This window comes from Salminus brasiliensis, chromosome 14 (genome assembly GCF_030463535.1).
Source record: "Salminus brasiliensis chromosome 14, fSalBra1.hap2, whole genome shotgun sequence".
In the NCBI taxonomy this organism is placed as follows: Eukaryota; Metazoa; Chordata; class Actinopteri; order Characiformes; family Bryconidae; genus Salminus; species Salminus brasiliensis.
In genome coordinates, this window is record NC_132891.1 from 32,289,394 (window position 1) to 32,314,067 (window position 24,674).

General features: G+C 41.1%; 1 protein-coding gene across 2 annotated transcripts; it reads left to right on the forward strand.

The window, feature by feature from the left end:
• The first annotated feature begins 4,395 nt into the window (after nt 1–4,395).
• On the forward strand, nt 4,396–24,523 carry LOC140576875 (serine/threonine-protein kinase DCLK2). 2 transcript variants are annotated; one of them, XM_072696546.1, is made up of 16 exons: nt 4,396–4,858; nt 5,122–5,758; nt 10,716–11,047; nt 14,226–14,358; nt 14,803–14,901; nt 15,737–15,819; nt 15,914–15,989; nt 17,091–17,193; nt 17,335–17,392; nt 18,522–18,641; nt 18,939–19,085; nt 19,362–19,495; nt 19,690–19,864; nt 19,977–20,141; nt 20,245–20,266; nt 21,751–24,523. In XM_072696546.1, the coding sequence occupies exons 2-16, from the start codon at nt 5,329–5,331 to the stop codon at nt 21,765–21,767; spliced, it is 2,094 nt and encodes a 697-aa protein (XP_072552647.1). In that variant the 5' UTR covers nt 4,396–4,858; nt 5,122–5,328; the 3' UTR covers nt 21,768–24,523. The 2 variants fall into 2 exon arrangements, with proteins under 2 accessions (XP_072552647.1, XP_072552646.1); XM_072696545.1 differs by having other exon boundaries at nt 4,396–5,758.
• The last annotated feature ends 151 nt before the right edge of the window (nt 24,524–24,674 follow it).

A 24,674-nucleotide genomic window follows, 5' to 3' on the forward strand; every position in this document is an offset into this window, starting at 1 on the left:
TGATGTGTTCTGGATGTTGTGGTGAGAAGGTTTGTTGTGGGAAATGTCCACCATGTCCTAAACCAGTCTGCTGTGTAATTACATATTGTAATTACAAATTAGAATGACTATGTTCAATAATCCATCCATCCTTTGCTCCATTTCTTCCTGGTCTCCAGGGTTGGGGTGGGTCTACAGTCTACCCGGGATCAAAAGGCGGTGCACAAGGTAGGAATACCCCTGGGCAGGGGGGCAGTCCATTGCAGTGTACCAAAAAAAGTTGTTATTGGCAGGTCTGTTTACAGCTTGGCAACTTCACAGGGACATAATTTCCAGTTATATGCAGTGTGTTGCCAACTCAGCAGTTCTGTCGCTAGATTTAGCAACTTTTCAGACCTCTAGTGAGTTATTTTCAGTACCGACAAATCTAGCGACTTTCTGTACAAACCTACTTCCTATAGAGAAGAGAGAATCACTGAAACTGCCTGAGACCAACAGGAACAGTCATAGTTATACATTGGCTTATATACAGTGGGGGAAAAAGTATTTAGTCAGTCACCAATTGTGCAAGTTCTCCCACTTAAAAAGATGAGAGAGGCCTGATTGTCTGATTTTTAAAGAATTTATTTGCAAATAATGGTGGAAAATAAGTATTTGGTCGCCTACAAACAAGCAAGATTTCTGGCTGTCACAGACCTGTAACTTCTTCTTTAAGAGGCTCCTCTGTCCTCCACTCATTACCTGTATTAATGGCACCTGTTTGAACTCGTTAACAGTATAAAAGACACCTGCCCACAACCTCAAACAGTCACTCTTCAAACTCCACTATGGTGAAGACCAAAGAGCTGTCGAAGGACACCAGAAACAAAATTGTAGACCTGCACCAGGCTGGGAAGACTGAATCTGCAATAGGCAAGCAGCTTGGTGTGAAGAAATCTACTGTGGGAGCAATAATCAGAAAATGGGAGACCTACAAGACCACTGCTAATCTCCCTCGATCAGGGGCTCCACGCAAGATCTCAGCCCGTGGGGTCAAAATGATCACAAGAATGGTGAGCAAAAATCCCAGAACCACACAGGGGGACCTAGTGAATGACCTACAGAAAGCTGGGACCAACGTTACAAAGGCTACCGTCAGTAACACACTACGCTGCCAGGGACTCAGATCTTGCAGTGCCAGACGTGTTCCCCTGCTTAAGCCAGTACATATCTGGGCGCGTCTGAAGTTTGCTAGAGAGCATTTGGATGTTCTGGAAGAGTATTGGGAGAATGTCTTATGGTCAGATGAAACCAAAGTAGAACTGTTTGGTACAAACATTCATTGTGTTTGGAGGAGAGTGAATGCTGAGTTGCATCCAAAGAACACCATACCAACTGTGAAGCATGGGGGTGGCAACATCATGCTTTGGGGCTGTTTCTCTGCAAAGGGACTAGGACGACTGGTCCGTGTACATGAAAGAATGAAAGGGGCCATGTATTGTGAGATTTTGAGTGCAAACCTCCTTCCATCAGCAAGGGCATTGAAGATGAAAAGTGGCTGGGTCTTTCAGCATGACAATGATCCCAAGCACACTGCCAGGGCAACAAAGGAGTGGTTTCGTAAGAAGCATTTCAAGGTATTGGAGTGGCCTAGCCAGTCTTCAGATCTCAACCCCATAGAAAACCTTTGGAGGGAGTTGAAAGTCCGTGTTGCCTGCCGACAGCCCCAAAACATCACTGCTCTAGAGGAGATCTGCATGGAGGAATGGGCCAACATACCAGCAACGGTGTGTGCCAACCTTGTGAGAACTTACAGAAAACGTTTGACCTCTGTCATTGCCAACAAAGGATATATGACAAAGTATTGAGATGAACTTTTGTTATTGACCAAATACTTATATTCCACCATTATTTGCAAATAAATTCTTTAAAATTCAGATAATGTGAGTTTCAGAATTTCTTTTTCTCATTTTGTTTCTCATAGTTGAGTCTACCTATGATGTCAATCACAGGCCTCTCTCATCTTTTTAAGTGGGAGAACTTGTACAATTGGTGACTGACTTAATACTTTTTTTCCCCACTGTATATCCTTTAAAAAAAAAAGCACATAGTCGGTTTGGTTTATCCTGTCTGAAGAGTAAGAGAGAAGCAAACATCACAAAAAAGGACCAGTACCAGCACGTAAAGAACCAGCAACTTCCTTCTGAAAAAACATTAGCACAAAGCTGGTTATACCAGACCCGGCTTCTCTCTCTGTGAATGGAGAGAAGCCAAAATACTGGAAACTGTCAGATTACAGTTTCAAAAACATGATTTTGACATAATTGACTCATTTTGTTGAAAGGACTTTACCCGTAAACAGACGCCATGTCGAGCGTTACGAGAACTCCCATTCATATTTCAACCAGTGACCGTCCTCCTCATTTATAGAGTCTCACATACACACCCCTAACAGAGAGTTTCACATACACACCCATTAACACACATATACACACACACTCACCCCTACACTTCAAATTTAGCTTTGAGCGATGGCCATTAACGACCACTCAGCTCCATAACGCCTGTACTAAAGATGTGTGAGTGTAAGGGACCTGTGCAGAACACGCCTGTACTGAACCACTGAGACGCTGCTTAGGCTGCTTTCACATTCAGTGCAGAGAGATGTGTGTGTGTGTGTGTGTGTGTGTGTGTGTGTGTGTGTGCTTCAGTACACTCCTCAGCTGTTATTAATGAGGTGAGAGACTTATAAAAGTGGGAACTGGTTTAAACTGGATGGAAAACAAGCGAGACTGAGTAGAAGCTGCACTCAGTGGCTTTCAGCTCTGATTAAATACTGGGTAAGATGGATCGCCTGAGTTCAGCAGAGGCCTGTTCTTCTTTGAGATATTCACCTTCAGGATTTAATCCAATCCAAAAGCCACAATCCAGACACAATCACTTTTTTTGGACAAACACGCCATCTGTCTGAAACCCTGGTCTATCTGTGTTTGCCATGGTAGAGAGTTTTTAGGAAGGGGGGGGGGGCAGAAAGAGTCAATAGACTAAGTCAGGAGTGAGGAATAGAGCGCATCCCACATTATGCCATGCAGGCAAACTCACTCATCAATGTACCTCATAAATATTATTTTAGCTAATTAATAAACAGCTAATTAATGTATAATAAACGAATTGCATTTTTTTCTAATTTGATCTGACATGTATTTATTTACCGGCAGTTTGTAATAAAAATACATTTACACAAATACATTTGCTGTCACTTGAATTTGCCTATTTATTTATTTACTTGCTTATTTATTTATTTTATTTTATTAATTAACAAAAATCTTTACAATCATTACTAATAGTATTTTACATATTTGACTTATTTAATTATGCCTCTAAATCCTTGTTCACTTTCACCTGGACAGATTTCTCGTCATGCTGCTGTTCCTGGGCTATAGAGTGCTTGTGAAGGCCTCAGACTTGTCGGAATAAGTACAACACTGCCCTCTTGTGTCTCCATCCCAACGCTCACTGTGATACTGTTATGTATGTGATGCCACCTATAGGTGTGTAAATGGTAGTGAGGATGTACCGTTATATCTGCTTGTAATAAAATATGGGTGACCAGGCAGCTTTTGTTATATACATGCATACATGTAGTATATGTAAATACATACACTATATGTCCAAATGTTTGTGGACACCTCTTGTAATGAAGGCATTCGGTAACTTTATGTTGCACACATTGCTGACATCAGATGCAAATGCACACACACACACATACAGCTTGTCTAGTCCCTGTGGAGAAGTACTGCCAATAGAATAGGACTAGGAGTAGCCAAAACAAGAAACTACAGGCACCATGCCCAATGTCAGGCGTGGGCTAGAGGTTGTACAAAGCCCCCCAGCATTGAACTGTGTTGGTGGTGCTACATCAAGTACTTTTGGAGAGAATTGGGTACATATAAAATATAATATATATATATATATATATATATATAATATATATATATATATATATATATATATATATATATATATATTATATTTTATATATACCCAATTCTCTCCAAAAGTATATATATATATATATATATATATATATATATATATATATATATATATATATATGGTGTACGTAATATATGTTAGACATAATATACAAGATAAATGTCTGAGTAGTAGGGTAAAATTAATAACAATAAAAATCTATGTATGTTTTTTACATTCATGACATAAGAAGGTAATTTGTTAATCCTTATCACAGAATATGTCCAATCACGTGTCAATAAATCTGAATAATCAGCGTTTCAGAACCCTAAATATCAAATTACACAAATTTAATAGTCCGTCTCCTTTCCTCTTTCGCCAGCTGCTGTAACCCGGGCTGCTTTAGGACCCTGCGGACTCCCGTTGTCTCCACGGGCGGTGGATGCGCGCTCCCGTCTCACCTGCTGGCGTGAGACTGCGCGTTCCCGAACCATCAGCGGCCATGCTGCCCGGTGAGAACGCGGAGAGGCTGTGCACCTGCACCGCGTGAGGAAAGAGGACCGGAGAGAGAGAGAGAGAGAGACACGCGCAGAGAGAGAGAGAGAGAGCTCGCATTGTGTTGTTTTTGCTCGCGCGCGGTCTGGCGGTCTTCACGCGGCGGGGCTCGAGGCTGCACGCGGCTCCTCATCCATCACCCAGCGGAGTGATCGGTCATCCGTCAGAGAACCGGAGAGCCGGAATCATCCGCCAATAATCCGGATTATTCGGCTCGGACCGGGATTTGATGATTCGGCGGTTTCTGTCAGGTCGTGTTGAGGCGCGAGGCGACTCTTAAAGGGAAAGTCCGCGCGAGGGCAGCGCCTTTTGTGCTCAGCGTGAGGGATGCTCACCGGACAACCGGCACAGGAAGACGGGCTCGAGAAGGGTGTGTGTGTGTGCGTGCTTTGTATGTGTGTGTGTGTAAGTGCAAGATGTGTGCGCGTGCGTGTGTGCAGACATAAAATACATAGCTATTAATATTTGGACTACACTGACAACATATATATAACACTAGTGCATTGGCTTATGGGTGTGTGAGGGAGGTGTGTGTGTGTGTGTGCGCGTGCAAGGTGTGTGCCTGCACAAAAAAGCAATATGTTAAAATAAAACACATTTAATTTATTAATATTATTTATTTCGTTTTCCCAGGTGTGTGTGAGCCTGTGCAAGGTGTGTGTGCGTGAGGCACGCGCGCGTGTGTGTGTGTAAGAGAGAGAGAGAGAGAGAGAGAGAGAGACACCGGGGCTCATGAGAAGAGTGACTCGCACGGCTGAATTTCGTCTGGAGCTGTGAGGAGGAAGAGGAGGAGGAGGAGGAGAAAGAGGAGGGAGGAGAAGGAGGAGCACGTGCGGCACAATGGCCCTGAGCCGCAGCGTGGAGCTCGAGCACTTTGACGAGCGCGACAAAGTGCGGCGTTCCGCGCGCGCTTCATCCTCCGCCGCCTCGGGCGCGGGCACGGGCACGGGCTCCCCGAGCGGCTCTCGCGCAAGCAGCCTGGCGCCCAGCCCCGCTCACAGCGCCAACTGCAGCTTCTACCGCACGCGCACTCTCCGCGCGCTCACCTCGGAGAAGCGCGCGCGCAAGGTGCGCTTCTACCGCAATGGGGACCGCTACTTCACGGGGCTCGTGTACGCCGTGTCCACGGACCGCTGCCGCTCGCTGGACGCGCTGCTGGCCGAGCTGACGCGCGCGCTTGCGGACAGCCTGCACCTGCCGCAGGGCGTGCGCGCCATCTACACCGTGGACGGGGCGAAGAAGGTCGGCAGCCTGGACGAGCTGTTGGAAGGTAAGAATGAGGAGGAGGAGGGGCGGGTTTGGGCTGGAGGGCACGTGGTAGGGGGAGAAACGCACGCGCGCGCACGCACACACTGTAGCATTCTGAGCATAGTGGGCTGTAGCATTCTGAATAGCATATAATGTCACATACTACACTACGTGGACAAAAGTATTGGGACACCTGCTGTAACAGCCTCCACTCTCCTAGGAAGGCTTTCTACAAGATTTTGTCTGGAGTCTGTCTGTGGGACGTTTCCCCCATCCAACAGAAAAGGGCTGCCCCCAAAGCGTCGGAGACCTTTATGCACTATATGGCTCAGCGCTTGACGACCCTGCTCTGTAACGTTACACGGTGTCCCAGTACTTTTGTCCATAGAGTGCGGACTCAGAGTTAGAGTCACCCTTTGAATATAATATAAACAGCCTTTATTCCTTGGTACACTGCTTTGGCGATTTGATTGCATTCAGCCCCAAGAGCATTAGTGAGGTCAGAGGTCATTTATTGACGTAGAAAGGTTGCTTCTGGATCACAGACTCCATTTATCCCAAAGCTACTGGACAGAGCTCCTTTACTCCAGAGAACACAGTTCCTATGCTCCACAGATCAATGCTGGGGGCTTTGTGCCCCCTCCAGTCACCGGTCGGCACTGGGGGTAGCCGCTCCAGAGCATCCCATTCTGTTGGCATTGGAGTACTGGAGTGTACCGGCTGTGTGTGTGCAGTTAAAGGCCTGTGTCAGCGATGAGTGCACTTTAAAGCAGCTGAATGAATTCACAAATTACAAAGGCTTTCCGGATCCCTTATAGTTATAGGGCTGATTTCCCAGAAGGAGATTAAGCCTAGTCCTGGACCACACAGCAATTTAAATGGAGATTTTTCATGAATGGGAAAATGTAGTCAATGGCTTAGCTTAGAATAGAGTGTATGAAATATTTACATATTTGAGCTTTAATGCAAGTAAATTCAGCACTTGTGTTAACATTTTGTTTATCCCTGTTCCCTAGGGACATAAGGTCCCCAAAAAGGCCTAAAAACACGTCCACACACACACACTCACACACAAACTGCATGGACACCTTAAATCCCAGCAGTTAAATATATGCTGATGTCTAAAACAAGCCCAGGAGAGCAAAGCCATTCAATAATTGATGCCTAATGGTCGTATTGATTTGTGTCAAATAGGTCAATTGTTCATTATCGAGGGGATAATTATTGATTGCTATGTTACCTATAATAAGACCTTGAAGCCTAAAGGCATCTACAAATAGAGTCTACAAGCTTACGGCTGCCTGGGCCTGCCCTTGACATTTGAGGTGAAGAATCACCTGCACCGTCAGCCGTGCCGAAGCAGCTGTTCATCTGCACAAGCCTGAAAGAGCCTGCATGAGCCTCCCAGCCACGTAATTTCAGTCAGATATGTCTAAGCCATTAGCAGATTCCCATCTGCAATCCTCAGGACAACAAAGAGGGAGAAGAGATTTGTTACACTGTTGACTCTCGTCTTCTGCCCTCTGAGCTGCCTCTTATTATTAACGTCATCTATCTTATTATGCATGTTGAAAGACTGCAGTCAGCGCTTTTTGGCATTTTGGGCAGCCTGAATGTCTCTAATTTCACACTACAGTGGTCTCTCTCAATGTCGGACAGCCCTTCTGCGGTCTGCCTCCTCCTGTATGGCCATTCTTAAATCAGGGGAACTTTTCTGTCACCTTTTCTATAAATTCATGTTAGAAAAACTTGAATACAAGATAAATAGCTTAGATATTAAATACATTATTATTATTACCATGAAAATATAGGCATTAAAATCAGGCTTTCCATTTCTTTAATGTTTTGAACTTCAGCACTTTGCTACTTTGGCCTTGATCTCGACCCAGACTGTCAAAATTCTATTAAAATAATAATATATATTAATGTATTATTGACATACATATTCATACTAATTTTTAATTTCTGTAAGGGAGTTTTTAGTGTAGTGTTAGGACACCCAGCATTTGTTTTCCTGATAAAGTGAGTCACGTTAGGTGACGTTAACGTCACACGCCATTGCCGAAACACAACTGGTGGTGACGATAACGACACCTGTTTTTTAGTGTTACCATTAGTGTCTTTGTAACTGTTCAGAAATGAAAGTTACCTAAAATTCTAAAATTAATTTTCACAGTTGTTCAGTCAGTACCGTCATACATAGAAAACATTAAGGACGAAGAAAGTTAGTGAACCCTTTGGAACGACCTGTGGAATTTCTGCGCTATAAAGGCCTTTTCAACCCCAAGTTTCTGTGCAATTTTTTGCTGTAGTGGAATCTTTACTTTGGGCCTTTTTTTTCGCCATCTGGGCTAGAACCTCCATAGCTCTCATACATTTCCACACTGTCTTTTTCTCTGCTCCCTGTCTGCTTCGCTGTCTTTAACTTTCCTCCTCCACACTGATTTGCTGATTAGCTGATTGGCGAGGGAAGCTACAGGTCTCGGTTCTTTGGGGACATAAACAGACTAGGATGCACGTAGACACCCCTAAAAAATGGCTACCTGAAGTCACTGCAGATACACGTATGTTCTTTAATCATTTCTATAATCAGCTCCTAGCTCATTAGATAAGTGGTTATGTTCTGCTACGAACAGGATGCACTGTCCTGCTGCTGTCTGGACGCTCATTTGTTTGGTCTGCAACCATGACAACGGAGGTCTGATTGGACAGCCTGATTTCAATGCATCTGCAAAACGTAGAAAATAGGCCAGACTTAGTGAAAGACATTAAAATACGGGTGGGTTTTTTTTTGTTTGTTTTTTTGTGCAAAACTCAACTTGTTTTCTGTCCTGACAAATAAATATAACATTTAATTTAATAATTTTTATTTATCATATATGACCTTAGTCTTAGCCATCTTTACTTTAGATTATATAAACATTGTCTTTACATAATTGCAACAAAATTATTGCTAATTCTATTTTTTGAAAGTTAAGAGGGTGGGAAGAGCCCCCAGTTGAAGAATCACCCTTGAATATCCCTCTCTGTCCTTCTGTCTCCTTCTGCTTCTGTGTGTGCTTTCATTTGCCGTAATCCTATAAGTGCTTCGATTAGCAGAAATTTAACAGTACCCTAAAACGCCAGCCTCCTGCTCTCTTCCTCCCTCTCTCTCTCTCTCTCTCTCTCTCTCTGTCCGCTATTTCTTCCTCTCCAACTTCCAGATACAGTGCACATAAGGGCTTCTTGATGCATACATAAGCGACCGAGCACCAATCCAAAGTGATTGATCGCGGTTTCTGTCAACCACAAATAGAACTCGGATCAATGTAGGAGAATCCGCTTCCCCAGACGCGGCATTGTTCCATAACGGAAGAGGAAACCAACCCCTACACAAGCAAAAACAATCCCAGCATGAATATGAACACACTATAGATTAGAGAATGCTGCTTGTGTATTCCAGAGTCAGGGATTTGAGGCCTCTAGGGCTCTGTTTCTGCTTGATAATGCTTTTGCAGACACACAGATTAAGCCTGGTCTTGGACTGGATTGCACTGACAGTCTGGATTCTCGATTGAAAATCCATTTTAGGCTCAGCTGTTATGAAACAGTTTTAAGACGCTGCACGTTTTGAGAGGGCATGTGAGGAATCTTTTGGCTGAGACTGTGTATTGTGGATTTATAGGAAACGCTTTAACAAGAAACATTAGTGCTGTCATCGGAGGAGCAGAACACTTGTTTTCAGTGTCTGTTGACAGTTAAAACAGATGCCATGAGATTTAATCGACTGATCTTAGCTCCTGTCACAATTAGTCTATTCAGCTTGGCTTTGGCTATCAGTTACGGTAAATTAAATAACAAGGGGTTCTATGGCTATCGACAAAGTGGCAGATGTTTGAAAATTGAAGAAACAATTATGCAATTAAATGTAATTGGTCAGTTTTTAGTTCTAATGTTTTTCGATGTTAGTGCTGCTTTTGACACTGTTGACCATGACAGAGTTCTCCTAGACAGGCTGGAAACCTGGAAAGGACCAACCCGGAAATGTCCTGCAATGATTTAGATCTTGATTGGAGGGCTATAAGAGTTTATTTGTAACCATTAGAATCTGCTAGGCTGGGAATGGCATGTGGAGTTCTCCAGGGCTCAGTATTTGGGCCAGTTCTGTTCAATTAATATAGGCTTCCATAGGCTAAATCGTACAACAGAAAGACAACAAATTGCTTATTATAGTTAGTCAGCATAGGATGATTAGGGCTTATGGGTTAGCTGTGTTGATGTATGGAATACCTAAATAACTGGATGAAGAAAAGGGCAACAACGAGGAACAACTCAATGGCTCTGCACTTATTGAGTCTTGGGCTTTAAACACTAAAGACTAAGTCCAAAATCGGAGTGTTCAGACGTACTCTGCCCCCCACCCCCCACCCCCTTTTACCAGTCACATTAAAGTGATTCCCAAAATAGAAGGCTGTCTTCACATTATCAAAGCTTTAATTTCCCAACCAGGTCTACAGCAGGATCTGTTCCACTGTCAAGAGACACTGAAAACAAGTGTTCTGTCCCTCCGATGACAGCACTGATGTGTCCTGTTGAAGCGTTTCCTATTGGTTGAACCTGATTGACTAGATTTCACACACCTCACACTGGTTGGAAACAATGCTGCAAAATTCTTATCCAGAACCACAAGAACAGATTACATTAGTCCAGTTCTAAAATCACTATACTGGCTTCCAGTGAGCTACCCAATCGATTTTTAAGTGCTCCTTCTGGTCTATTAATCACTGAATGGTTTGGGTTCAGAATACATTTGTGATATGCACAATTAGCATCTAGCTGGAACCCAACTCTCAGAAAATCTCAGATCTACCCCAGATACAGCAGTTTTTAAACCCAGACTGACAACATTTCTGTCTACAGAGGCCTTCAACTAAGCTCTGAGCTATAAATAAACCTGCCATGCCTTGCTTATACGAGCCTCAAGCCGTTCTTTCCTCCAGGTGAGAGCTACGTCTGTGCATCTAATGAGCCCTACAAGAAGGTGGATTACACCAAGAACGTGAACCCGAACTGGGGCTCTCGGCAGGCTGGGACAGGGACTGGGACAGGGCGACAAGGTTCGGGCGGAGGCCAGAACAGAGAAAGTAAAGACTTCATCAAGCCCAAGCTGGTGACGGTGATCCGCAGCGGGGTGAAGCCTCGCAAGGCCGTCAGGGTGCTGCTGAACAAAAAGACGGCTCACTCATTCGAACAAGTGCTGGCTGACATCACCGAGGCCATTAAACTGGACTCTGGAGCCGTGAAGAAGCTCTACACGTTGGATGGGAAGCAGGTGCGTGTCTGTTTGTGTCCTAACCCTTGTCCTTAAACACGTTTCTACCAAGGTTCTGGAACTACCCTGAGTAAGAACCTCCTGAGAAGGTTCTTGTTTTAATTCTCACAGCAATGTAGGAACAATTACCTTAGGAAAAATGATAGCTTAATAAAAGCTAAGCTAAATATGCAGCTGGTACATCAGCACAGTTGAACTTTAAAGACCTCGCTTAGTCTCTGTTCAGTCTTTAAAATCATTGGTTAGTGTCTGTTCAGTCTATAAAGCTCATGGTTGGTCTCTGTTCAGTCTTTAAAGTCATTGTTTTTCTTTGTTTAGTTGTTAAATCCCTTGGTTGGTCTCTGTTCTGTCTTTAAAGCTCATGTTTTGTTTTGTTTTTTCTGTTTAGTCTTTAAATATTTGTTTGTTCAGTCTTTAATGCCCTTTGTTAGCGTATGTTCAGTCTTTAAAGTCCTTGATTTGTCTTTGTTTTATGTAAAGACCCTTGGTTAGTGTCTGTTCAGTCTGTAATGACCCAAGGTTACTGACCCATGGTTAGTTTCTGTTAAAAGCTCATAGTTGGTCTCTGTTCAGTCTTTAAAAACATTTTTTCATCTTTGTTCAGTCTTTAAAACCATTGTTTCATCTTTGTTTAGTCTTTAAAACCATTGTTTCATCTCTGTTCAGTCTATAAAACCATTGTTTCATCTCTGTTCGGTCTTTAAAACCATTGTTTTGTCTCTGTTCAATCTTTAAACCATTGTTTTGTCTCTGTTCAGTCTTTAAACCCATTGTTTCATCTCTGTTCAGTCTTTAAAACCATTGTTTCATCTCTGTTCAGTCTTTAAAACCACTGTTTCATCTCTGTTCAGTCTTTTAAGTCACTGTTTTTCTAGTTAAATTAGTTAAAGCCCTTGATTGGTGTCTGTTCAGTCTTTAACTCCATTGGTTAGTCTTTTTTCAGTTTTTAAAGCCCATGGTCACTTTCTGTTCTGTTTTTAGAGCACTAATTTGATTTGCATAAGGTAATGAAAGTTGTGGCCATTCGGTAGTCTCTGTGTACTCTTTAAATGCATTGGTTAGTCTCAGTTTAGTCTTTAAAGCCCATAATTACTGTCAGTTCAGTCTGTAAAGTCCTTAATTAGTGTCTGTTCAGTCTGTAAAGTCCTTAATTAGCCCTTGGTTGGTGTCCGTTCAGTTTTTAATGCCAATATTTAGTCTCAAGTCAGTCTTTAGAGCCCATGACCACCTCTGTTCTGTTTTAAGAGCACTGTTTTGATTTGCATAAGGAAATAAAAGTCTTTCAGTCTTTAAAGCCCATGGTTAGTCTCAGTCATGTGTCTAAAGCATTTGGCTCATCTATGTTCTAGCCTATGATTAGTGTCTGTTCAGTCTTTCAAGCCTATGGTTAGAGTGCTAATTTGCCCTGGTTTGCCCAAGGAAATGAAAGTTATGGAGGATGTGAGGAATGTAAATCATTTAGAGCATCCATTCCTTGCAAGTACAGCGTTTCTCTGTATGTCAATATGTGCTGATAACTGATAGAACTGATAGTATTACCAAAGTAAGCAATGGGCGTATACGTGTGGTTGTGTGCATGTGTTGAGCTGGAGAAACCCCAGTTCTGTCAAAAAAACCAACACACCAGCGACTCCGGCTGCAGGCTAGTTGCCATGGTAACCTTTCTCTGCTCCTCTTCTCTTGAGCGAATTCACTGAATGTCTCAGCACCCAAGGTTGTGGTGTGTGTGTGTGTGTGTGTGTGTGTGCGTTAGAGAAGCCCAAGGTTCATTTGTATGCCACACATTTTCTACTGCAGAGAAGGAGGGGAATCCTTGAAAGACTTATTTGTTCTTGGCGAGACAGAAGTGTGTGTGTGTGTGTGTGTGTGTGTGTGTGTTTCTGTACTTCATCAGCAAAACTGCCAGTTCCTCATGGCAACTGCAGACTAGCTCACCCAGTGGCTCCTTGGATTAAAACACATTTTTGTCTGCTGAGTTAAGCGTTTTTGCATAAGGCAAGTCCTGGTATTAAACGTGTGTGAAAGTCTATTTTAAATTCTCCTAAAATATTTTTATATGTATATTACCTTTATAAAATTGCCTTTACAATATTTACCAAATTATCTTTATATCTTTATAAAATTACCATGACTTTATTTACCACATTATCTTTATGTCTTAATAAAATGATAATTGTCTTTATTTTTTATAATCTTTATACAGTTGTATTTATATCCTCATAAAATTGTCTTTATAGCTTTATTATCTTTATACAATTATCTTTTTATCCTTATTTTCTTTATACAATTGTCAATATATCGTTATTATCTTGATACAATTGTCTTTATATCTTTATCTTCATAAAACTATCTTTATATCTTTATTACCTTTATAAAATTATCTGTGTTTACTATCTTTAGAAAATTATCTTTATGTGTTGATTATCTTTATTAAATATCTTTATATTTTTATTATCTTTATAATTTTATATTAATATCTGTAAAAGATCACATAGATGTTTTGCAAGCTTGGTGTAAAGCAGCAGAAGTAACACAGTACAGAGTAATGCATTATAGTATTGTAAATACTTTGGTGTGACTTCATATTAGGTGTCTATAATAACTGTAGGTACATATAGGGGTGGGCGATATGGTAAAAATCTTGGTATTTAAAGACAATGTTGATGATATAAAATATATGTTGAAATATTTTGACAGGCAGACAAAATGCTTCAGTAGCAGCAGATTCTTTAAAACTGCTACTCAAATACTCTCTGAGTCTGGGTACATTGATTTTATTCAAACTGTGCTGCACTTCATCCAGTCAAACAGCACTAATTTCACTCTTTGTAATGTTGTAATTCAATGTTCAGACAGTCAGTGTTTCTTTAGGCATGATATGCTCACAAAGTATATTGTGTATTAGGTCACGATAAGAATTTTTTGAAAATAAATTATCCCATAAATAATTGCTGTAAACAAATTGTATGCAAACGGATATAACGTTAATTATGGAATAATAGCAATGTAATAATAATAATAATGCAATTACACCCTTTGATGATGATAACCTTCAACTTTAGATCAACGTACCTGAAAGAAATATAGTTTCCAGAAGCGGTGGTGGCTTGAAATAACGAGGCATCAGGCTGGTGTGCAACAGTATTCCCACTAACTTTCTCTTTCCAAATCTTTACAGCTGACAAGCCTTCAGGACTTCTTCAGTGATGACGATGTATTTATCGCATGCGGCCTTGAGAAGTTCCGATATGCCCAGGACGATGCTGCGATTGGACATGCAGGGAAGCCTTCAGCAGCTGCTTTTGTCAATGGTGACACACACCGAACACTTAATGAAGCACATAGCACACCTGTCCACATCTGATTGGGAGCGCCTATACTTTTGAATTTTTACACCATTTCATTTACAGGTGCAACAAATTGTTTCTTTGATTGGTGCCATAGCAGAACACCTCAAGGTTCCATGAAGAACCATGTTTGTAGTAGAGATGCGTGAGTGTGAAGGTCCTTGTAAAGGCTTTGAGAACCTTCTCTTGATGTCTAAGTTCTGCACAATCACATATCTCTATTACGATTTTTGCGTTTCTATGGCATCGCAAAATAACCTTTTATTTTTGACAGAATTTTTTTAGAATTTAGTGTTCCCAAGCCTTGGATGGGTGGGCATTGGACACATACTGTACATGTCCACCAACACACACACACACATATACATCCACAGTAATAACCATATTCCTCTATTGCTTCTCTCTCAGAGTGTAAGATGAAATCCTCAAAGTCGGCTGCTCCTGTTAAGCCTGCTGGAAGCCTGCCCAAAAGCTCTAGTGTGACCAGGTCAAAATCACCGGTGTCAGGTAAAGACTTTCACATCGACAGATCCTTGTATGATGCCATGTGTTACTGAACTTACTGAAGTAAGTTCTGTATCTAGGTGTACGGAGCCCTAAGTAGTGTATTTATAAAGGTTTGTGTATCTGTATCAGCACGTACAGTGTGTACAGTGTCCATAAAAAGTATTCACCCCCCTAGATTTCCCCCTTATATTGCTTTTCAATTGCTTTTATTTCCATTTATTTATTGATGTCTACAAAGTAATGCCAATTGAATAAAAATATAGAATGTAAAATAAGTGACTGCATACATATTCACCCCTCTAGGCTGTAGAGCCTAGTCTAGTAGTCTCACAGTTAGTGAAATGGAGATCACCTGAGTGGAGTGAATGTGTCTCAAGTGATTGTAGTATAAAGGCTGTCTGTCTGGAAGGTCCAGCCACTGGTTAATCTGTATTCCTGACCACAGCTACACCATAAAGACCAAAGAACACTCTACCCAGCTCTGAGAAAAGCTCACTGAAGAGTATAAGTCAGGGGATGGACATCCCCCCTGAAATCATTAGAAAATGAAAGGAATATGGCACATGTGAAAATCTGCCTAGAGCAGGCTGTCCTCACAAACTGAGCGACCATGCGAGGAGGAGACTAAGACACCCAAATATGTCAGATATCAGCAATGGCTCAGCATTCTCATATCGGCGCATCCCTAAAAATAACTTGGGGTACATTCAAATACTGTGTCACATCTGGCGTGAAATAGGCTTATGGCACCCAAGGCAGGGGAGTGGGGGTGTACTCTGTCATAGCTTACTGCCCGGGTTGGTGAGTTTTATGTCTTCTTGCTTCTTCCTTTCAGGCAGTGAGGTGTCTGAAGGTCCCACCCTTATGGCCAAACCATCAAAGACCCCAAGCAGCTCAGGCAGTCAGGGCAGCCTGAAGGTAGTAGTGTGTGTGTGTGTGATTTCGAGACCCTCCCACGTGTTTACAGAGCTTGCATTTAATGCATGTGTGTATGTTGTGCTCTCCGCTGTAGATTTCCTCCCGCCATGTATCTCCCTCCCCTCCCCCCTCCGGAGAGCTGAACGGCGCAGAAGACTTGAGCTTAGAAGGTAACATAAACACACACCACTTATCTTTCACATATAAGCCCAGCACATGTGCTGCATGTACACGTGTGCAGTTCTGCTGCAGAGCAGGTTGGTACATATGGCAGAGGCAAGCTGCATGAAGCACAGCTCCACTTGTAAATGCTTCTTGGAGGCTGTGCGAGTAGCTATATCCATACAGGGTACATAGAAGTGTGAGAATGAGAGCAAGAGAGATGCGAGGTGTGAAATGCATGCCACAACCATAAATCCTGTCTAAGCACTCCTCATTATATATATATATATATATATATATATATATATATATATATATATGCATCTCTACGTGTCTAGCAGCCGTTTTATTCCAGGCTTTTTATCAAACAAAGCTGAGGTACCTGAATTTGTAGACTATGAACAGCATAAAGTCACCCAACAGCAATGTGAAAGACTAGTGGAGAGCCGACCAAGACACAAAAGCTGTGATTGGCAGTCATAGTTATTTCACCATAGTGATTTCTGAATGCTCCCAAAGTTCAGATATTAGTACTGTGTTGTAATGAATAATAACGTCTTCATTATAATCATTTATTTGCATTATTTGAGCAGTTGGTTAGAGCAGTTGTCATTTCTGCAAATACATACTCTAAATAGCAAATATTTTTATTTGGAATTCAGAGGAAATGTTGGCCATGGTTTATGAAATACAACAAAAATGCACATTTCCCTTAAACACACTTCCTATAAATAGTAAAACCAGAGAAACTGATACTGTAGGGTGGTCTCTTCATTTTTCTGGAGCTGTATATGTGCTGTGTATTGTATATGTTCCATACATATTACTATAGATACTGTCATAATACTAGCATAATAATAATATATTGCTATGATGCTAGGCTAATGTTGCTAACAAACCCTGGATTTAGACTGTCACCAATATTATTTCCATAATAACATGCCCAAAACAGCTCTCAATCAGCTCGAAACACACCTAGATCTGCATTTCTTCTCACAGACAACTCAATGTGGTATATAACACAAACTGACTTATTTTAGTCTGTAGACACAAATATATCGCCGCTGTCATGCTAAAACCTTGTTTCTCCATTTTTTTTTGTTTCACAGTAAATGGGAATAAGGTGCAGTCATCCATCATCACTGATAAGTACAAGGTGGGGAAAGTCATTGGAGATGGAAATTTCGCTGTGGTTAAAGAGTGTGTGGAGAGGTATGGGAATAACACACACACACACACACACTAAAGCACGCACCAATACATCATCACCTTTAGGGTATTAATGAGCCTTCTGCAAAAAAAGGATTTTTTTATGGTAACAGCTCTCTGTGGTGTGTGTATGTGTGTTTCTAGGGCCACTGGGCAGGAATATGCTCTGAAGATCATAGACAAGGCCAAATGCAGTGGCAAGGTAATGTGTGTGTGTATATAGAAAATAAGCTCCCAATACAAAAAGGAGTCACCTTGCATGTTTGAGGTGGTAGTAACTTCAGGCTCCTGCAGATGGCGCTGCATGAGAATGATCAGGCTGTAAATACCTGAGTGGTGTGGGACAGGACGAGGTGGTACAGTGCAGCGAGTGTCTCGTTGGATGTGTGGAAAATGGGTCGCAAAGCAGATGTTAATGATTGGCTAAAAGGAGTGATTGCATTTGGGCATAGTGTGAAGGAAGCAGCTGAGTCTGCAGGTGTATGGAAGCGTATGGTCATACAGGTCTACCAGCAGTGGCAGAAATCCCAGTCTACAGGAACTTCTCCTCATTCTTAGGCAAAGTGAGCAAAGGCCTCTTGCGTGCCACTCTGCTCCATATCTTGATGGTCTGCAGCTCCCTGTGGAGTTCTCTTTCAGAAATTGGTGGTGAATAGGGTAGCAAAATTCCACAAGTTTTCAAAGTTGGGAAACTTACCATGGGAATTAACGAGTAATTATAAGAATTGACAGGAATAAATGGGAATATTTGAAGCTAAAGGTGAGAAACTTACATATAGTTGGTAAAAAAACATACTGAAGCATAATCTTGGCTATAATAATTAGATATGATACCAAAAACAGTTGAATTGGAATGTTCCCAAAGTTCCCATGGAAAGTTACCAGTAATTTACTTAAAATTTATCAGAATTGTTTTCTAGAAGCAGTTCTTGCCTGGCAGCAAAGCAATTTTAATTCACAAGCCATAAAACACGCCTGAGGTCCCACAGTTCTTTGGAGAATTTCCTGTAGACTGGGATTTCTGCCACTGCTGGTAGATCTGTATGACCGTACACTCCCATAGACCTGCAGAGCAGCTGCTTCCTTCATACTATGGCCTTTGACCACGCCTAAATGCAATCACTGCTTTAACATCTGCTTTGCGACCCATTTTTCACACAGAATCCCATCACACAGCCTTGTGCAGCGCCATCTGCAGGAGCACGACCACCTTAAACACACAAGTTGACCATTTTTTTATGATATGTGTGTGTATATATATATATACATATACATATATATCTATCTATCTATATATGAAAAACCAACGACTGATTGTTCTTGTGACACAGGAGCACCTGATAGCCAACGAAGTGGCAATACTGCGTCGAGTCCGGCACCCCAGCATCATTATGTTAATCGAGGAGGTGGACACTCCGGCTGAGCTCTACTTGGTCATGGAGCTTGTAAAGGTAGAATTCCTGCCTTCGTTGTTGAGGAGTTATGCAGATGAGAGCTGAGACTGGGATTGTATTGATTCATTTTAGATGGATGTCTGAGAGACTCAGCATGCTTGCTCTGATGAGAGTTGGACAGCTCAGCTAATGAATGCTGAAGCTGTTATGCAGTAGCTGTCAGCCTGTGGACGCATGTATGTCTACATCAATGTGTTTATTAATAGACTCCTCCATACCATTTGCAGACTCACTTAGACATACTTAGGTAATCAATATTGTGTGTGTGTGTGTGTGTGTGTACATGACTTGCAGGGAGGAGATCTGTTTGATGCCATCACCTCGTCCACAAAGTACACAGAGAGAGACGCCAGTGCTATGGTCTACAACCTGACCGGAGCGCTTAGATACCTGCACCGCATGAGCATAGTACACAGAGATATTAAACCAGAGAATCTACTGGTAAACACACACACACACTTACTCACATGCACACACACATACACCTTTTACTGCAGACTCATAATGATATAAAATGATTATGTGATGCTACACTCTTAAAAATGAGCGATTTGAGTGATGCCATCGAAAAATTTTAAGTTTGGGAGAAGAACCACACCCAAACTCCACCTCTCCATTACGCCCGTAGTGGTGAATACACACTATAGTACGTAGTGCAGAGAGAAATGAATCCAGACACACTGAAATGCTCAAACATGCCTGTGTTCTCTTGCCCAGGTGTGTGAATATCCTGATGGGACCAAGTCTCTAAAGCTCGGGGACTTTGGGCTGGCCACTGTAGTGGAAGGACCGCTCTACACTGTCTGTGGAACACCCACCTATGTTGCACCAGAGATTATTGCAGAGACCGGGTAAGAGTGTATGTGTGTGTGTGTGTGTGTGGGGGGGGGGTGTTATCGCTTATGAGTAAGCGATAACACTAGCAAAGGCCTGGATTTGTCTTGTTTATCTAAAGTTGTACCTAAAGTGTGTACCTGAAGCTCAAACGTAATGATAACCCATATGTTCCTCTGTGTGTGTGTGTGTGTGTGTGTGTGTGTATCAGGTATGGCTTAAAAGTGGATATCTGGGCAGCGGGGGTGATCACGTATATCCTGCTGTGCGGGTTTCCTCCGTTCCGCAGTGAGAGGAACCAGCAAGAGGAGCTGTTTGAGCAGATTTTGCTAGGCAGACTGGAGTTCCCTTCACCTTACTGGGACAATGTCACCCCCAGCGCCAAGGTCATTAACCCCTTACTAACCTCCAACCTCCAACTAAAAAAGTGCATGCTAACGGCTAGACCCTGTGAGACCCTCAGGGATAACTCGAAAATGAATGTGTTTTTCTTTGCAGGATCTGATTGGTAAGATGCTGCAAGTGAACGTGAGTGCCCGCTACACAGCAGAGGAAGTCCTTTCTCACCCCTGGGTTTTGGACGATACTACGTTGGAGAACAATGTGACGTGTGAAACATCTGGCGCAGAACACACACACGACAGCACAGCAACAGAAGCACAGGTAAGACCCGTTGCACACACTCACACTCTGATGCAGCTGTACACCGGCACACAATCCTGTATTCACTAATCTGTTCTTTCCTCTGTTTTATTTGATATTTCAGAAGGATCAGCTGCAAGGCAATGGTGAGAGCCTTTATTCTCTTGAATTCATTGAGTTATTAAATATAACAACCATCCGTATGGAGTCGACGTTCCATAAGAGATCAAAATTACTGACAGAATTAACTCTATCTGATAAATAACTGCATTAGAGCTAGGATTAGGACCAAGTTTAAGATTAGGATCAATGTTAGGAATAATGTTAGGTTTTGGGTTTAGTTACAATAATGAAGAGCTAATCAATGTAACACTTTATGATATTTAATGCAAAAAATATTTAATGCTAAAGATATGTATATTTAAATTGAACACTTAGTAAAGCGGATGAATTTTATACTGTTAAATGCAAAATAAATAAATATTTTATATTTTATAATAACATTTAATATAACAAATATTTTAATGTAAATAGAGCTTATGAATGTGATACTTTTAATGCTATTTAATGCAAAATATTTATGAATATTTAATATTTTAATATAAAATGTAATTTTACAAATATTATATTTAGTATAACAGTGTAATACTTAGAAGAGATAATAAATGTAACATTAAAATGTAACTTTTAATGCAAAATTAGATCTGTAATATGTAATATTTAAAATACAATTTAATATGAAAATGTTAAAATGTAATATACAACACCTAATAAAATAACAATGCAGTAAAAAAAACAAGAATATGTAAAACACTAAAATGAGCTAATACATAGAAGTAACACTTCATGCTAAAAACATTAAGGCTAAAATGTGTATTTAAATGCAATAAGTTTTTTTAAAAAGTTGTTAAATGTAATACATTTAATGGTTTAAAAATATATTTAATGCAAAACAATGTATTTAAAAGTAATACTTAGAGGAGCTAATAAATGTAATACTTTCAGTGCTATTTATGCTAAAATCATATTCAATGATAAAAAAAAGATATTGAAATGCAATACTTAGAATAGCTACTGTTAATGCTATTTTAATGATAAAGAAACTAATATTTAAATGTTATACACACTTAGAAGGGCTGATAAATGAATTATGTAGTTACATGTCAATTCAAATCATGATTCATTTAATTATTTTGCATAGGTTAATATTTAAAAACAGCAAATCACATTTGTTACATTTAGTCAAATTTATGCACAATAAATGTGTTGATATTTACAGCACTGCCCTCCAGGTGGCAGCTTAGGGTTTGAGTCCAGTCCCAGGCAAGAATGCCCTGTTATACCATACCGAGTCCTCTGTAAAATGACCTCTGTAGCATTATTACAATGGGTAGGAGCGACTGCGGAATTCCATAAATAGCATGTAATATATTCATAAAATAATCTAACTAGTCTACTCATAGCAGATGTTGGGGTTTGATCCCCCACTCAGGCAAGCACACCAATAAGAGTACCACACGTAGCGCTACAGTGGTCTGTCTCTGTAACATGATAACATGATGCTATAGTTTGTTTGTTTACTTACTTGTTTATTACATGTATTTTCTGTGTGTGTGCATATGTGTTCTAGAGCAAAGCTCAACGTAGACGGAGAGAAGTCTCTGGAGGATCAGCCGAAGAGAAGCTCTGCTTCCATCCAAAAGCAAACACAGCACTTTTGGGTGAAGTATACCTTTAAACACAATGCTCTGCATCTGATCTACTGAGCTGCGACCACCAGACCAGCAAACCCCGCCCAACCCCCGAAAACACCCGTTTCTCCTCTCCTACGCTCTGTCCATTCATGTGTTTCAACCTCCTACTCCTCCTCTCTCCTCTCTCAACCCTAGGCATCTACCATACCCAGTCTGATTCTCTTCCTTCACTATTCTCCTCGACTGGTATATATCAGATGTCACAGAAGAAGAGTGCTGGTCACCCCTCAAGTGCCCCATACGCAGCCACTGAGCAGCTTTAACGTCACGCTGTCAGTTGTGTTGAAGGAATACTGCAGTCCCAGCTAGCAGAGATTGGTACAGGAATGTTCAGCAATACGTTTTTAAAAGATTCCAGTAATGTTCTGACAACGTGTGACGTAGTAATGATTTCCATCAGAGCGATATTAGAGCGCTTCTTGCACAACATTCCCAGATAGACAAACACTAACATTCTGTTAGTATTTATTGTAAAAAATATTTACTGTATACAGTTTAAAAATACAGTAAATAAATATCAATACAGTAAAAACACTGACTGGGTTTACATGCACATGTCGATCAGTGCGTTTCCATCCCCTGGAGTAATCAGATAACGGAAACGGCGCATAAACTCGAAATATGACGTAAAAAAACAAACTAATGAATATTAAAATCCTTCTCCTCGCTCCAAAAGTGTTCGGTCGCCATCTCTTTTACATGACTACTTGAATAATCAGATTTGTACAGAAATTAGGAAGTGCATGTAAACTGATACGTAATTTACGTTTGCATAACTTTCAACTAACCAAATTTTCTGTTCAGGGTGTTTTTCAAGCCAACCTAAATGTCACATGCTAATCACGACTATATATATTTTCATAAACCTTTTTATTTATTAAATATTTTTGGAAATTTTACAAATTTGCTTAAAAACGGCACAGAATATCAAGAAACAAATGCAAAAAGACTCGGATAAGCTGAAAAAACACTGATGGAAACAGGCATTTATGTATAAATATATAGTCACAGAGTGGCAGTGTGTCATTCTCTCAGAACTGTTCTCAGGGGTTTGGTGGGTGGTGGCAAAAAAAATATATATATATATTAACTGAACTTTCTCTGAACTGTCTGATCTACAGCTATGTACAGCCTGTTTACAACAGCGTTTTTGGTGATCGGATCACGTTCGGATTTCACTTGTCCGCACGACAAGCCAAGACAAATTGTGAAACTTGTAAACTTATCCTAACCTCGGATTAGGATCGAATCACTCAAACCACATTCGGAGATGGTCAGAGAAGGATCTCGTATTCTAATACAACGGAGTAAACGGAATGCGTTTTCTGTGATTGGATTCCATCAGACAAGCGGCAAAAGTTTGTCTCACTTTCCGATAGAGGTTCCGATAGGTTGCGAGAACCATATATCGTTCCACTGCGTCGTAGAGGAACCCCCACCGTTGCTTTGATGAGAATCCGTTGTTTTCAGGAAGTAAAACGGAAGCGATGTACGGGTTGGTGTGCTTTTCACACAGGACCGTAAAATCTGATCTCATCTGGTCACACCAGAGACGCATTTTAATGACAAGTGTAAACAGAATCTGGTCAAATTAGATCCAGATACTATCCAGATAAAAAACACAAGCCTCAATTGTCTGAGCGACACATGCTGAGGAACACTCTAGTTTGCATCAGTGTTTACTGTCACCACTGAGCAGCTGCCCACTGGCTTCTCTTCTAAGAGTGTTTGGGGTCAGTGGTCAGCGCATCACAGCTGTTGTCAGTGGTGACTGCCCATGCACTACAGATGCAGCAGATAGAGATCAGGTTGAAAGGTGCTGAAGTATTCCTTTAGGTGAAACACCTGCACAGATCATGACGGATACACGGAAGTCCACCACCTGTACTTTTGTGAAATCTGATGTATACGACAGCCCCTGGTCTGTGTTCGCTCGCAGGGTCTCCAACCGAACCAGCGACCTCATTTCCTGCTGCGCTGTGCCCTTCTTTACCTCTATCTCTCTGTATATATACACACACACTGTTTGTGTCTAGATGTGAAAACCATCGATCTATCAAACCATCAAAAGATACATCCATACGGTGCTCCATTAGACCTAGATCTTTCAGCCATTCCCTCAACTTTGCATCTAGTAGACATTCAGTCAGTTCCTACATGTGTAAATGCATCAGATTCAGGTGTGTGTGCGCGTGTGTGTGTTAAACAAAAGAAGGTATTAGAAAGTTTGAGAGTAATTTTGTGAGCCTTGTTTGATTTGATTTGAGGAATCTGATCAGCCTTGATTTTTGCTTAACACCAAAATATGGTTAAAGAGAACGGATAAAGAGAACAGAAGTACTGTATTAGGTGTGTATGTGTGTGCGTGCGCGCGAGAGAGAGAGTGTGTGAGTGTGTATGTCCATGAATTGCCACCTCTTGTCCTTTTTCTGAGAATAAGTGTTCATCCATTTTATTTTATCTTGACTAGGAAAAAGGAAAAGGTGGATGGTACTGGAGGAGTGTGTCATACTGAAAGTGTAATAGTATTAACTTTTGTACTGTGGTTGAATATTCGGGCCAAACGTTCCCTGCCTGTAATTATGACTGGTTTTTATTTCATCTTTTCTTTGTACTTCAACAATACATCTTTAGTAGCTGAAAAACAAATGTATGTGTGTTTGTTTTTTTAAAAGTCATAAGCAATTTTCCTGCAGTAGTTACTGAAACTAGCAATGCTAGCAAATGCCAGGTTGTGGTGGTAAGTGGGTGTGGTGGTAAGTTGGATAATTAGACAAACGTAATTCTTAAATTAGCCAAC

Excerpts from the sequence above, each read along its gene's own strand:
- LOC140576875 (XM_072696545.1), top strand. The coding sequence starts at position 5,329 with ATGGCCCTGAGCCGCAGCGTGGAGCTCGAGCACTTTGACGAGCGCGAC. Across the intron at positions 11,048-14,225 it reads ACACGTTGGATGGGAAGCAG|CTGACAAGCCTTCAGGACTT; the intron begins GTGCGTGTCTGT and ends AAATCTTTACAG. Across the intron at positions 19,865-19,976 it reads ATGTCACCCCCAGCGCCAAG|GATCTGATTGGTAAGATGCT; the intron begins GTCATTAACCCC and ends TTTTCTTTGCAG.